Source organism: Melospiza melodia, chromosome 22 (genome assembly GCF_035770615.1).
Source record: "Melospiza melodia melodia isolate bMelMel2 chromosome 22, bMelMel2.pri, whole genome shotgun sequence".
Taxonomy (NCBI): domain Eukaryota; kingdom Metazoa; phylum Chordata; class Aves; order Passeriformes; family Passerellidae; genus Melospiza; species Melospiza melodia.
In genome coordinates, this window is record NC_086215.1 from 8241402 (window position 1) to 8256237 (window position 14836).

A 14836-nucleotide genomic window follows, 5' to 3' on the forward strand; every position below is an offset into this window, starting at 1 on the left:
TTGGATCACAAATGTTGTCTTTGAAGGCTCTTGAATTCGTCTTGAGCGCGTCCCTCGGTGAACATGACGCGCAGCGAAGGGGAAGCAGACATAGCGTGGGTTTCTGGCCATCTTCCCCCTCAGCCCGCTGACCAAGCCATTTTTTTTTTTTAAATTCAGTTTTCAGAGCTGGATCTTTGGGGTTGCCAAACGTAGGCCAGTGCGTGTTGCTGTTTAGCAGCTGTTGCCTTGCACGGGGTGCGTTTCGTGAATCGCCGCCAGCCTTGCCCTGTCTCTTCCTTCACAGCCCTCCTTTAGCAGCGATCTCTTATGGCAGCCAGTGATGAAGTAAGAGTTGAGAGAAGCAGCCTTATGTGGAGATAGAAATAACAGAATAAAAATTAGAAGTAACAGAATAAAAAATAGAAGTTCTTGATGTCATTGCTGCTGTATTAACTTGTCACTGGTGCGTGGCTCAGTTCCACTGTGCCGTGCTGGGATCCTGTGAGTGGATAAACAAAGCAGCCCCCACAGCAGGACCTGCAGAATCTGAGTGGGCCCTTGCCAAGATGAAGATGCATTTTGTACCCCAAGGACCTGGTGCTGAACCACACAAGTGTCCCTGTGACTGCACTGGCTTCCTGAGAGAGGGAAGGAGGCAGAAATGGGTTGGAGAAGGTGAAAATGGTTGTTAATGATAACTGATAAAGTTACCTGAACTCTGCTGCTGCCATCGTGCTGGTGGAAAGCTTGTACAGTTGAGAAGCTCAAAGAATCTTCTTGCTGCTTCAACAAGGACTCCCCTGGCTCAGAGGTAGAATTTAACAGGGCTTTTGGAGGTCATTTCATGCTCTAATATCCAAGAGGAGACATCTTCATCGTTTAACTTTGCTTCCCCTTCGGTGGATGAGCACTCTTGCCATTGACATTGGAGAAAACTCCTTGAACATCCTGGGGACACACAGGGCCTTGTGAAATTGTGCCAAACTTCAAACTAGGATGAGCCAAAGTGAAAAAGGGGCTGTCTCCACATCAGATTCAGCGAGGGCTGAACTGTGACGGGCATCATCAGCTTGGAGATAGGCTTGTTGTGAGGAGCACAAGGCTGTAAGCAGGTTTTGGAGGTTGGAAAAGGCCTTTCAGGGGGTGGAGTGGTTGCTTCTGCTTGCTATAAAAAGCCTGGGCTTGGGAATGTCTACATGGGCCGGCTCTGTGCAGGGCATTAATGCAGTTGTCGCTAAAATTGGAGTTCCCCCCCCATGTTCCCAGTTGCAACTGTAACATGGATAATAAATAACATCAAAATCCCTCATTAGAATTTGGGCTCCTTAATGCTGGATATAGACACACCCATGGAAACAAAGAATCCCCAGGAGGGGGTCCTGTAGGAGTGGCACTGCAGCATCCTGACCCATGGGCACCGAGGTGTGGGGTTAAATCCTCCTGAGCACATTTTCCTTCCTTTTAGAAAGCAGATTAAGGTTTTCCTGACCCTATGAATGGAGGAAGGAGAGAAGGCAGAGAATCTTTTTTGCTTCTCCTGTGTTTGAAGGCACCTGGGAGAGATAAACCCAAGCTGACTGCACTGCACAAGTCAACTACCCAGATTTTCCACTTGGACGTGAATTACTCCCAGTTTTATGTGTGAAAATTGGGCTTTTCTTTGAGATGGTGAAGTATGGGATGCTGGACACCAGCACCACGCTCCAGCAGCTGTTGGGTAGACATAACACTGCAGGTTTCAAGTGCTGATGCTGCTAAAGGATATCTGTATTGTATTATGGCTAAAAGAGCAAAGCTTGACAATATTCCTAAAAGTTTATGTGTCCTATGTTGATACAAACTATAGAGAAATGACTGGTGTGGGTAGAAATTCCAGCTAGATTGTAAGATATGAGAGTAAATTCTTTTATCAAGTACTTGCTGATCACTGGAAGTGACTGCTCTGCAAAGGGCCTTACTTTTCCATGTTTACAGCATATACCTTTAAAAATATTAGTTTAGGTATTACATACTCCCTTTGAAAAAAATTCCCTTGTAGGCAAGAATAAAACTTACAAAAAGGCTGTTACAGAGATCATCAACTCTCTATTAGATAGCTTGGAATATGCTCCACTAGCACCAGAGTTTAGTCTTCTCCAAATTACTGTAGAGGATTTGACTGTATCTTGCTGATCCATCCACATTTTAATTTCCTCTGCACGGATACATATTGCAGGATGCTGGAAATCCCCAAGCCCACTGGAGCTGCAAGACTGGATGTTTCATCCTGTAACACCAATAAAATGTTAATGCATACTAATAGCAACAGCAAAGGGGTTTATGGAGCGAGCTTGGAAGTATTTTATAATTGGTAGGGTATCTGTGTCACAGAGAATTTGGGGTTAGAGTCATCAAGTATTGCACTTTGTCAACACAGGAAAAGAAAAACCCTCAAAATATACCTCAAACCTACTAATTTTTATAATTAAAGGGGAAAGATGGGAGATGAATCCCTGGGGAGAGAGTCAAACATAAATTTCATATACATGAGAGAGCTGTCACTGGTTGGGATGGATTCAGGATCTGTGTGTTCAGTTGCCTGCTCTGCCTGGAGCCCCCTGCAACCTTACCTGAGGACACTGCTGTACCATCCTGCTGTACAAACCCAGTGCATCTGGGCATGGGGTGACATAAATACATCAGCAAGATGAAATCCAGGGAGCTGACCATGACTTGGCTTGCAGCAGCTCATTGTGTGTCCTCTCCACCCAGCCTGGTGGTGTTGTCCTATTTACTGCAACCTGAGGTACCAAAAACAAGGAAAATTTGAAACTGGGATCAGAAGGACCAGATTTCCTCTCTCTTGCAGGGTTTCTATCTGTCAGTGTTTGGTTGCACCTCTTACCCTGCCTATTCCAAACATGTCTGGGTGCTCTGGTTGCTGCCTGTTGTGGTGAGGAGCATGGGACAGAGACAGGAGATCACACAGGATCAGGACAGGAATTGCTGATCCACCCTGGCTGGCACTTTCCTCCCCTTCTCCTCCTGCTGGCTTGAAGCACAAGGTCTCCATGATCTGTGGGCAGGACAGGAAGAGCCTGGATGGCCACAGCACTGCTTGTTTTAATAGATGTGCTCCAAAACCTGAGGATTTTCCCAAGTCAACAGATCCTGAGCCCAGAATAAGCCAGAGGTGCTGCCTGACCCTGCAGGTACCAGTGGGCTGAGTTGAAGGAGCTCTGGATGTGAGTGCTCCTGGAACAGCCTCAGGCTGAGTTAATCCTGTGGTAACTCCAGGGGGGAAAACAGACTGGAGGCTCAGTCCTGCCCCTCATCTCTCGTGTGACTGAGCCAAGGGCACAGCACCACAGAGCCTGGGCTTCCATGTCCTGGCTCCTGGGCCTTTTCAGCCTTGTCCTTGCCTTGGGAGTGGGAGTGGAACAGCCAGGATGCTCCTGGTGCTGTGGGGACACGCTGGGGGGAGATGGGAGATGGAAGAGAGCAGCCACAGAGTCTGGAAAGGGGGGGTTCTCCCCTGGCTCTGAGCACACCCTGGGTGCTGCTTTACTCCTGTGCAGGGTTATCCCCCATCCAATCTGAGTCCAGAGCCTGGATATGAGGGTTCTCCCTTGGCTCTGACCGTTCCCCACATACCCTGGGTGCTGCTTTACTCCTGTGCAGGGTCATCCCCCATCCCAATCTGAGTCCAGAGCCTGGATATGGGGGTTCTCCCCTGGCTCTGAGCTCACCCTGAGTGATGCTCTACCCTGTGCAGGGTCATCCCCCATCCTAACCCAGTCCAGAGCCTGGATATGGGGGTTCTCCTGTGGTCCTGACCGTTCCCCAGACACCCTGGGTGCTGCTTTATCCCTGTGCAGGGTCTGCCTGCAGAGCTCTCCCTTGCCTCACACCCTCGCTGCTGAGGTGCAGCCTGTTCCTTCACACGTATTCTGGGCTGTGTTTGCTCTCCAGCACCAAAGCAAACAAGGGTGAGTTGCTGGCAAGCCCTGAGCTGTGCAGAGCAGCCCCGGCTCTCTGCTCACAGGAAAATCTCCCGATCCTGAGCACTCCCTGCCAGGCGGGCAGCACCGCCAGAGGAGGAGGAGGAGGAGGAGGAGGAGGAGGAGGAGTGGGCATGGGCAATGGTTGGTGTTTTGTTCATCCTCACCAGGGAGAAGAGGAGAAACAAAAGCAGGAGCAGCGCGGGGCACCGGGCGGGCTGGGCGAGGAGGAGACAAAAATAATCGTGCAGGATTTCATCGGGGGGCTTGGAAAAAGGGAGATTTTGTGAGCAAACAGTCACCTCCCAGCACAGAACTTTCCAGTCTCTCCAATTTCTAAATTCCATTCACATCAACATCCACTTTCATGTTGCAAAACCTGGGGAAAAAGGGAGGGAAAAAAAATGCAGCTTCACACATTTCAATGCAAAAGTCTCATTTTGGTGAGGAAAAGAGGGAGACAGCACTGCTTTGGGGGTTCTTTATGAGAAATCGAGCTCCCAGAATGGAAATGTGGAAATAATCAGGGACCTGAGGCAGGTGGGGTGGCCCCAAAGCTGCTCCTGTGTGTGGGGCAGAGCCCAGTGGGGCCATGAAGTGGCTGCTGGAGGTTCCCATGTGGGAAAGGTGGGAGCAGGGCATGGTGCAGAGGCTGTGCTCTGGCACACAGGAACCCTCATGAGCTTGGGACGGCAGGTGTGGGGGGAAAACACATGGATCCAGCCTGATGGGGGAACCTACCAGCCAGGTCAGCTTCAGTCCCAGGAAAAGGAGGAGGACTGCAGGGAGCAGGAATGGGCCACAGCAACACCATGGATGTGGAGGTTTCCCTGGGAAAACCCTTTCCCCTCCTCTGGACAGAAGCACAGATGGGGTTAATGCTCTGTCTCATTCCTTGCAGGTGTGGGACAGGTGATTCTGCTCAGCTGGACCCATCATGGAGTGGGGAGTGAGGATAACAGCAGGCTTTGCTGGGGGCTTCTCCTCTCTGCTCCTTTATCTGTAAGACATGGAGTGTTTTCCCTGAGGAGAAGGAGCCAGGGCAGCTCTGCCTGGGCTCTGCCCTCTCCTTCTCTCCATGCCAGCCTCCGTGTGCTGCTTGGCATTGGCTGAGATCTTGGATGGAGCTCCTGCCTGCCTGGCATGGAAATCCCAGAGTAACTCTGCTGGAGATGTCTTTGCCCTGAGGAGCAGCTGGAGGAGCCCTCAGCCCCCAAGGGCCGGGGTCAGCAGCGCTGCAGGGCAGCCCCGGGTCCCTCTGCAGGTGACCAGAGCTGCCACTGGCCCCACAGCCCCCTCAGCCAGGACCAGCAGTGACCCCAGGGGAGCCAGTGCTCAGGAGAGCAGGTGAGCCCACCTTGTGGGTTATGGATTTTGCTTGGCTGAGCTGTGCGAGTCCCAGGGTGAAGTCAGCAGCTGGTTTTCCCCGTTCCCAGCTTGTGGGGGCAGCAGGTCCTGCTCTGCAGACCCCTCATTGTGTCTCTCTGATGGAAAGGTGGCTGAGGGGGTCTGTGCACCCCAGCTTTGCTGCAGACCTGCCCAGCTTGTGTCTCTGGGGTGCCAGTAACCCCCTAAACCATTTGGCATCAGTGTCTTTTGAATGCTGAGGGAGGTTTTTTGCTTCTCCTGCTGCACAACCGAGCTCCTCGTGCGTCGATGGTGGTGGCAGAGTGTTGCTGAGATGGCTGCTCTGTGCTTAGTGGCTGCTGCTCCTGTGAAAAGTGCTTTTTACTCTAATTTTTCTATTGTGCTGTTTTTGCTGTTCTGTGTGAGGGACAGCAGCTTCTGCCACACAACAGCCTCCTCCTAACTTTCCCACTGCGTGCTGGTAAATCCAGGACAGGCTTAACTCAAGGAGCAACATTAATCATCGAATCTATAAGCAGGATATAGAAAGGCCGAGTGTGAATAATTACTGCTCAGGTGCTAATTACCCAGGCCCAGACCAAACCCACCACATTGAACAGGCAGCGGCCTCTCGACCACGTTGCTGGGTCCCCCATTGCTCTCCTGCTGCTCTCTCTGCAGGGGACTCCTGCAAACATCTGCTAACATGTGCAGAACCCAAAATATTCTTCTGCTCATTTGTGTTTGAGCTGGGGAGATAAGATGGGAGGGATCTGACTCAAAATCAACAGATGGAAGGAAGGACTGATAGATCCTGCCTGGGTTCTGCAGAGCACAAGGTTGCTCTCCTGAGGATGGGCTGGATGTGGGTGTAGGAGGACATGGAGCTGCTCCAGCTGTGGGGCAGCACCTGGGAATGGGTGCTTGGCTCATGGTGTGAGGGTGGGCTTTCCTCAGGTGGTGCCAAATGTCCCCCTGGAGCTGGGGGTGAGCTGGGCGGGGAGAGGGGAGAGGGGAGGGTCAGTTCTGCATCACCGTGTCCATCCCTGGACAGAGCTGCTGGATGTGCAGTGACATCTGGGCTGAGCCGCTGCCTTTGGCACTGGGCTGGATCTGTGACTCCCTAATGCCAGATCTGAGCCCCCCAAGCTCCAGGGCAGAGCCCTGAGACCGGCGGGTGCTGGGTTTGTGCTGACCCCCTGCTCTTGGTGAGCCCAGCCCAGCCCGGCAGCCGCCTCTGTCAGGGAAATGAAGGAGATCTGGACCCTGCTGGGTTCCACAGCAGCTCCCCGTGCTTCCTGCCCTTCCTGCCCGCGGGAAAAGCGGGCTGGGCTCGGGCTCTGCTCCAGCCCCGGGTTGAATTTCTGCCTCTGTTACCGAGGCAGCGTCCCTGCCCCGGGCAGGGCGAGGGTGACACTTGCCCAGACAAGGGGGTTCAGCCTGGTGACACCGAGGACACCAGCAGAGGGTCTGCTGCTTGTGGAGAGCATTTTGCGCTGGGAAGGGAGAGCCACACGTGTCTCGCAGCTGGCAGAGGGAGCGGTGAGCGCACGGAGCCGGCTCCCGCTGCCTTGGCACGGGGCAGGGCTCCCCTGGCTCTCCCCATCTCCCACTGCTGCGGTTCCGTGCCAGCCTCGCCCCTCCCGTCCCTTCCAGGGGACCCCTCTGTGCCCCATTCCCGCCCCGGGGCTGCCAGCCGGGAGAGCTGAGGGGACAGAGGACATGGGAGGATCTTTAGGGTCAAACCCTTGAGCATCAGCTAAGGTCGGGCAGTGCTGGGCGCGCTGGGGACAGGCGGTGACACGGAGCAGGGCTCTGGGCTGGGGCTGCAGCTGAGCTCCCTCAGATTTTGGGTGCTCCGCCCTGCTCCAGCCCGTGTGTTCTGCATCTCTCACCGGGGCTGGGGGCTTTGTGGTGGGTGCCCACCGCGTGTTGGGGGGGGGCGCAGCCCCTTCCCGCAGCACCCAGGGGGTTCAGCCGACTTGTGAAGGGATCAAAACATTTTGTGCCTGGAAGACGAGGAGCGTGTGCGAGAGTGAGGATGGGCTTGTGCTGGGGGGTGCAACCTTCCCCTGTCACCTCCCTTCTAGCCTGAATGCTTCTGCCATCATGATTAATTTATCAGGTACTTATGAATATGCAGATGAGACTCTGGTTTCCAGGCTCTGCTTTCAGGAGAGGCTGTGATGGGCTTTCTGCTGCTGCCGCCTTCGTAAGAAGAAAAATGTCATGTACCAGCGTTTAAAATAAATAAATAACTGCGCCACCGAGAGCGTGTGAGTCTTCGCGGCTCCGCGGAGCTGTGGGATCTCCTCGCTCCTCAGTGACAGGGATTTTTGAGTGTCCCTGTGGCATATGCACCCCGACTCCCCCTCCCCGTGTGTGTACCGCCGATGCGGAGGCGTCTTTGCCAATTCCAGCCTTTGGAACCTTGACTGAAGCCCCAGAAACTTCCACTGTGAAGGCGGGCGAGAGCTGGCACCCCGGGAGAGGGGGAATTTGGAGGGATGGGCGCGCCTGGGGTGGTGGACCCTGCAGGAACGGGTGCTCGTCCTGCTGGTGGTCCTTTTATCACTGAAACCCCGGGGTCTGGGAGATGGGGAGCGGTTTGGGAGGGTGATGTGTGTGTGCATGAGGCTGCTGGACTAAAGCGAGCTCTGACCCTGGCTGGCCGGGCTGCCTGGAGCAGGGGCTGTAGGAAAAGGATTTGGGTTTAAGATTCAGCAGCCGGCCGTGCCGACCTGTGGGCATCATCCGCAGCAGCACCTGGGTTTTAAAACTTCCCCCAAATATTGCGTGCAGCAGCTATGGGTGCAGGAGCTGCTGCTTCTCCTGATCCCACTGCCGGGGAGCCTCCACTCCGGGGGCAAGGAAGCGGGATGGGGCCGGGGGAGGCCCCCAGGGTCCGGAGCAGGAAGGGGACTTTTCTCCATGGCCCCGTGGGTGAATTTTCTCTTGTCAAAGCATCCAGCTCTGGTTTCCCAGAGCGAGCGCTGGTGCGTTCAGCAGTGCTCCCGCAGTGCCTCTGCGCCTGGGCAGGGGGTTACGGGGCTTATATTTTCAATTGTGATTTTTTTTGAGGGGCGCTGTTTGGAGGATGAGCCGGGCAGGGGAGCGGCGCTCAGCCCTGCGGTGTCCTGAGCGGGACAGGGCTGTCCGGGGGCAGCAGCCCCGGCGTTTGGGGACAACGCGGCCGCTCCTGCCCCTTCCTCTCGGCTCGGGGGGGGTCGGGGCCGCCCCCTCCTCCTTCCCCTCCCTCCGCGCTCCCCCGGCCCCGCGCGGCGCTGCAGGACCCGCGGCGGGCGCCAGGGGGCGCTGCGGGCGCGGAGCGGGGGCGCAGCCGGGCCGGGGGCTCCGGGGGTTCCGGGGGCTCCGCGCTCCGGGGGCTCCGCGCTCCAGATCCTCTGCGGCCGCGACCCCCGCAACCCCCCATGGTTTCAGTCCGCAATCCCCGCAACCCCTCCGCGCCCCGCAACCCCATGGTTTCTGTCTCCCGGCCCCGGAGAAGGGAAGGTTGCGCTCCCGCGGTGATGCGCGGGGCCGTAAAGGGGGATTTTGTCCATGTGTTGATTTGCGGGGCTCCAAATCCAACCTGGGGATGTTGAGGTGAAGGGGCAGAGGGATGGTTCTATCCGCTGGGTTTGAGCTGCACGCTAGAAACTGCGCGTTGTGCACAGGTTAAAAAATGATAATTCTCCCCTCCTGAGGTGGCCGGGGGGTGTTGGAGGGGTGCGGAGCGGCCCCGGCTCGTTCCTGTGGGGTAAAGGAGGGGAGGAGAAAAACACATGCACAAAAAGGGGAAAAAAAAAAAAGGAAAACCCGCCCGCACCACCCAGCGGCCCCGCGCGGGGATAACAAACTCCAACTCAAAAAAACTTCCCGAGCGCGTCGGGGGGCGCGGAGGCGGCGGCGCTGCCCAGGTGCGGCTCGGGGGGTCCCGGGGAGGGGACCCCAGCTCCGGCCCCGTCCCCACCTGGGACCCGCTCTGCGCGGCACAGCCTGACCCAAGGGGGGCTTTTGTTGCATCCTGGCAGCCGGGGGGGCTGCGGGTGTGTGTGTGGGGAGAGGGTGAATCTGGGGAGGAGACAAAGGGGTTTTTCCGAGGGGGGTACACGGTGAGGGGAGTCGGAGTTCCCGTAAAGGCTCCCCGGTGCAGAGGGGAAGCAGTGGCTCAGGAGAGAGGGGCTTCAGCGGGCTGCGGGGTGAAGGAAAGCAAGGCAACAGCAACTTTATAATCGACTTTTTATTAAGATTATAAATTTAAACAAATCTGAACAGTTTTACCCGGTGATATACAATTCCATATGCACAAAAATACAGGCTTACAAACAAAGAAAAAGGAGCAGGAAAAAAAAAAAGAAGACCCCAACAGACCGTTTTGCAAAGCATCCTCAGTTACACACAGTGCTGATACCGTGAAGTTGGGAGTGGGCAAAAGAAAGAGGAGGGGACGACGACCAGAAAACCCACCTTTTTACAACAAAAGGTTTTTCTTTAAAAAAATAATGTAAAAAAAAAAAAATCAAGAGACTCTACAGGAGACAATCTCTTCACAAGACCAAACACTGCTGGTTTTATGATTGGGAAGGCTGAAACCAGAATAGTTAAACTTAAGGAACAAAAAAAAAAAAAAAAAAAAAAAAAGGGGAGAAAAGAAAAAAAAAAAAGGGGTCAGACCCAGCACACACATTGGAGACGTGAGTCGTGTTACACGGGTACCTGCGGCATCACAAGCGCACACCCAGGCGGAGGCTCCGGGCTGCCGGGGGTGGCTCCCCCTCCCCGGTGTGGCGGGGCGCAGCCCGGAGGGACCCCCGGCTCCTGCTTTTCCCCTTCCCACATTCAGCTCTCAGAACCCTCCAGCGCTCCCCTGGCACAAGCGGTGGGAAGAAGTCACATCGCACACGTTTCTTCTGGGAGGAAAGTTGAAATGTTTTCATTTCTGCCTTTCTTTTTTTTTTTTTTTGTTCTTTTAAATACATAAAGAAACGCACAAAAGCGACGGGGCAGCAGCAGCGGCGGCGGCTTTCCCCCTGTCCGCACCCTGAAGCGCAGCGAGCCGGGGGCGGCGGGACCCGCGGGGCGGCCCGGGGCGGGGAGCGGGGCCGGGGGCGCTCCCGCCGCGGGGTCCCGGGGCCGGTCCCGGCTCTCACGTGGCGCTACCGGCCGCCAGCACCGGCCCCAGGAAGCCCGCCGCGAAGAGAGCCCGAGCGGACACAAAGAGGATTATTTAAATAGGTGCCTCGTTGTTGTTTTTTTTTTGTTGTTTGTTTGTTTTGTTTTCGTTTGTTTGCTTGTTTTTGTTGTTTTTTTTTTTTTTCTCTCTCTCATCTCTGCAAAAATAAAGTCCCAAGATCTTAGATTTTTTTTTTCTTTATTGTACAATTTATAAAACACTAGCGCGGCTCTGCCCCCCCGCCTCCCCTGCGCACCCCTCGGCACCCCCCTCCCCTCGCCCCAACCCCCCTCCCTGCCTTTGTTTCAGGGTCCCCCCTCCGGAGCCGCCGTCCCTCGGATCGCACCCCCGTTTTGTCAACAGCCCCCCCGCACCCCTTCTGCTCCCCCACTTCTCTCTAAAACGCGACGATGGCCCGAGTCCAGGCTCCCAGGCTCGCCAGCGCCTGCTTGCTGCACAGCTGCCCGTTGAGGGGCTGCTCCGAGTCCGCCTGCTGCCGGCTCACCAGCCCCGTGAAACCGGAGCCGAAGATGGAGATCAAGTTGGAGATGTTGGAAGAGTCCTGGGGGTGCTCGGCGCTGTACTCCTCGAAGCGGGCGCGTTTGGTGCACGGGGCGAAGGGGGGGCCGCCCGCCACCCCGCCTCCCCCCGGCTCCCCTTCCTCCACCCCCTCCTCTTCCTCCTCCTGCCCCGGGTAATACTTGCGCTTGGTGCCGGGCGCGGGCGGCGGGGAGGCGAGCCCCGGTGCCGGCTGGCAGCAGCAGGGGCACTGCGAGCAGCAGTCCTGGTGCAAGTACCCGTTCTCCACCGTGGTCACGACGTGAGTGTCCAAATCCAGCACCGTGGTGCGGCTGCTACAGTGCGGGGCCCCGCCGCTCCCGAAGTCACAGCCGGCGGCGTAGAGCAGCCCCGGGGCCGCGCTGCTGCCCCCGCCGCCGGGACCGGCGCTGCCGGCGGCCCGGTAGAAGCCCGGGGACGAGTCTCTGCAGGGCGCTCGCTGCATCTCCGGGGGCACGGCGCACACCGGCACCTCCAGCAGCTCCGCGCCGCCCCGCGCAGCCCCGCAGCTCCGCGCCTCGCGGTCCTGCGTGTCGGCGGGCAGCGGGAGCGCCGCCAGCTCCGGCGGGGCGGCGGCGGCGGGCGGCGGGCAGGCGGGCATGGCGAGGAGCGGGGCGCCGTCGGGGTAGTGCTGCTGGCGGCGGTAGAGCTCGGCGTAGCGCTCGCTCAGGTAGAGCTGCCGGGCGTTGCGGAGCACATAGGAGACGAGCAGGTTCTTGTGGAGCTTGATGCCGCCTCGCTGCGTGCGGGAGCTGTGGATCTTCCGCAGGGAAATACTGATCAAACTCTGCGCATCGAGGGTGCACTCCATCCTCCTCCGGCCCCTCAGCATCGGCTCTCGCCGCCCGCGCAGCCAGGCACCCCGGCCCGCATCCACACGGCAGCCGGGCGGGTGCGGAGGGTCGCAAGGAAGGAGGATAAAGAGGCGGGGGGGAGGGAATAAAGGGGAGGGGGGGAAGGGGAAAAGGGGGGAAAGAGCCTGAGGTCGCTGGAGAAGGGGGGCAAATAGAGAGGGGTGTCTTCAGGGGGCGGCCAGCGGCGGGAGCAGCGCGGGCATCGCCGGGGGCTCCCGCTGCTGCCGCCGCCGCCGCGCTCCGAGCACGGACGGCGCGGGCGGGCAGCGCCACCAGCGCCGCGCGCGCCCCCGCCCCGCCCTCCCGCGCGGCACCGCCCCCCGCCCGCCCCTCCGCGCGCTCCCGCCCGCCCCGCCCACCCGCACGCGGCCCCCCCCGCGCCCTCCCGTACCTGTCGCGCAGAGACACTGAACGCCCGCCCGCCCGGCCCCCGCCTTTTATACCGCTGCGCCGGCCCCCGCGCCCCGCCCCACGCGGCCGGCGCCACCAATGGAAAAGCGGAGGGCGGCTTGACGGGCGGGCATCGCGGCCAATAGCAGCGAGGCGGGCGCCTCGCGCCGTTCAAATGGTGTAAGGCGCGGCGCGGCCCGTGAGGGCGGCGGGGGCTCGGCCGAGCCCGTGAGGGACGCTGAGGGCACCGGGGGTCCCGCCCGAGCGGCGGCGGAGCCAGGGCGGGGCCTCCCCGCGCCGCTCCCCTCGCACAGGTGAGCGGGGGGCGGTGCCCGCCCCGGTGGGCGGTCCCGAGCGGCCGCGGGGGCGGGGGCGCGGCACGCCCCGCCCCGTCCCGCCCTGTGACAGCCCTGAGGCACCGCGTATCCTCAGCAGGACCCTCGGTGGTACCGACACCGACTGGGAATCCATCCCCGCGGGTGCGGTGGGATGCCCCGCTCCGCTCTGGGCTGTCCTAAGCCCAGAATTGCCGGTTCAGGTGCTGGCCGCACCCCAGGGCTGCCGGACACCCCTGCGCCCCGACAGCCCCCGGCGGGGACGGCTCTTGTCGTGCCTGCGGAGCTCCCGGCATCACCCCGCCTGTGGAGGGGAGTCAGGGCTTTGCCCCGCCGTGGGGGCAGGACCGTGCATCAGTCACTCCTCACCAAGTGCCCCAATCACACCTGGTTTTCCCCCAAAGTGAGAGCGCTCGGGTTAACTACGGGCTAATCAAGGCTTTCCGTCCCGCCCCGGGGTGCACGGCAGCGCTGGCTCTGCAGGGCAGCGCGGCCCCTGCCCTTCCTCACAGAGGGGTGTGAGGGGAGGGGTCCGGGCTGGTCCCTGGAGGTTGGGGACTGCAGGGGCTCACGGTGGGTTTAGGGCATGCAGACACTCAGGGGTGTCCCCACGTTTGTTGTTTAAAAGCCCCAGTGACCGAGAGACCCAACCAGCGCGCCCGGGGAGCAGCAGCACCCACCGCAGCTGGAGACAGCCTAGAGCAGCAGCCCTTGTCCTCCAGGTAAGAGCTGGGGGCTCAAGGCAGGAATCTGCAGTGTCTGGGTGGGAGAAAGGGCTCTGAGATGGGATAGCCAGGAAGGGACTGCAGTGCCGGGGCAACGCAAGCTGCGACTGAAACAGCATCTTCTGTAGAGAGCAGAAGGCGAGGGAGAGATGGGGGGGTTTCTCCACTGGCTGCAGAGGTCCTCCAGGCTGGATGCCTGTCTTGGGGTCACCCTGGCATACATATCTTAGCAGCGGCTATGGGCAGCCTCGTGTCTGCGTGTGGTGGGGAGCCCATTGGAAAGAAAACCTCTGAAGCCCTTGTTCCTGTAGTGCAGCCCAAACTCCAAACCACAGGGGCAGTGACACAAGGTGATCACCAGGGTCATCAGCTCACTGTGCAAAACCTGGGCTCCATGGGGGGCTTTGAGAGGGATGCTTGGAGGGCTTTTCTTGTTTCCTGGCCTGGCTGTATTCTGCTGGCTCAGCTTGACTATGTCCTCCACTGAAGGAAATGGGAGCAGACCCAGCACCACAGAGGATTTTGTTCCTATGGAAGGGTTGTTGGGGCAGCAGCTGAGCTAGGGCAGCTCACTGCTCCCTCAGGAGCAGCTGGCTAAGTCCTGCATGCTCATAGAGCACCCTTCTCCACCATGTGCCTTCAGCCAGGCAAACTGGGGTGAATGATACTCTGTGCATTCCCAAGCTCGTAAGATGCTCTTGTTCCTTGCTGATAGCATAAAAAGTGATCACAATCTGTCCAAGGGGGTGGCTGCAGCTCGAGGCAGTGGGTACAGGCAGTGTTGGAGATGGAGGGTTTGCTGTGTCCATGCTCTCCTCCACCAGGCTCTCTCCCTTGCAATTCTCCCTGGCTGCAAGTTGGCTTTTCCAGGGCTGTGGCAGCACAGCAGCTGGAGGTTCAGGAGGTGATAACTGGAGCTGGTCTGTGCAGATAGTACAGAGTGCAGCAGGATTAGGTTTGGACGCATTGCACAGGTCAGTGCTGAGCTTTGGGTGCTTTGGTGGCTTGGGCCAGGTCTTGCTGCTGCTCAGGGTGATCAAAGGCTCTGCCATCGTGGGCTGTTGGGGTTGGTGCTCGTGGACTGAGCCGCAGCTGCAGCTCTGCAGCATTTTCTCTGTCCTCATGGGCACTGGGGAACCAGGGCAGCAAGCGCTGCTGCTGCCAACCTGTGCCATATCCTCCACCCAGCCAGCACAGGCAGTGATTTCCTCTCCTGCTCAGCTGGCATTTGCTGCTCTCTGGCCCATCTCCAGCTGTAAAACTCCAGCCTAGGTGGTCCAGGCTAAGAGCTTGAATTGCCCATTGGCCAACTGTGATGGGGTGGCTTGGGCAGTGCAGATGGGGCCAGGCACAAGCACTGCCCTGGCAGACACCCTCTGCCTCCAGCTCCTGCCCACCTTCCCACCTACGACTTAGTGTGCCCTCAGGACACTGCCCAGCGCTGTCCCTCTGCTTTTTAATCACAGAGTGGCCTCGAGTTGTGGATTTC

At 58.5% G+C, this 14836-nt stretch overlaps 1 protein-coding gene across 1 annotated transcript; it reads right to left on the reverse strand.

Annotated features, from left to right (window-relative positions):
- Positions 1–10828: 10828 nt before the first annotated feature.
- On the reverse strand, positions 10829–12134 carry IER5L (immediate early response 5 like). The gene has a single exon (XM_063174411.1). It carries the CDS (start codon positions 11873–11875, stop codon positions 10883–10885), a length of 993 nt encoding a protein of 330 aa, XP_063030481.1. The 5' UTR covers positions 11876–12134; the 3' UTR covers positions 10829–10882.
- Between the last annotated feature and the right edge of the window lie 2702 nt (positions 12135–14836).

Excerpts from the sequence above, each read along its gene's own strand:
- IER5L (XM_063174411.1), bottom strand. The coding sequence starts at position 11,875 with ATGCTGAGGGGCCGGAGGAGGATGGAGTGCACCCTCGATGCGCAGAGT.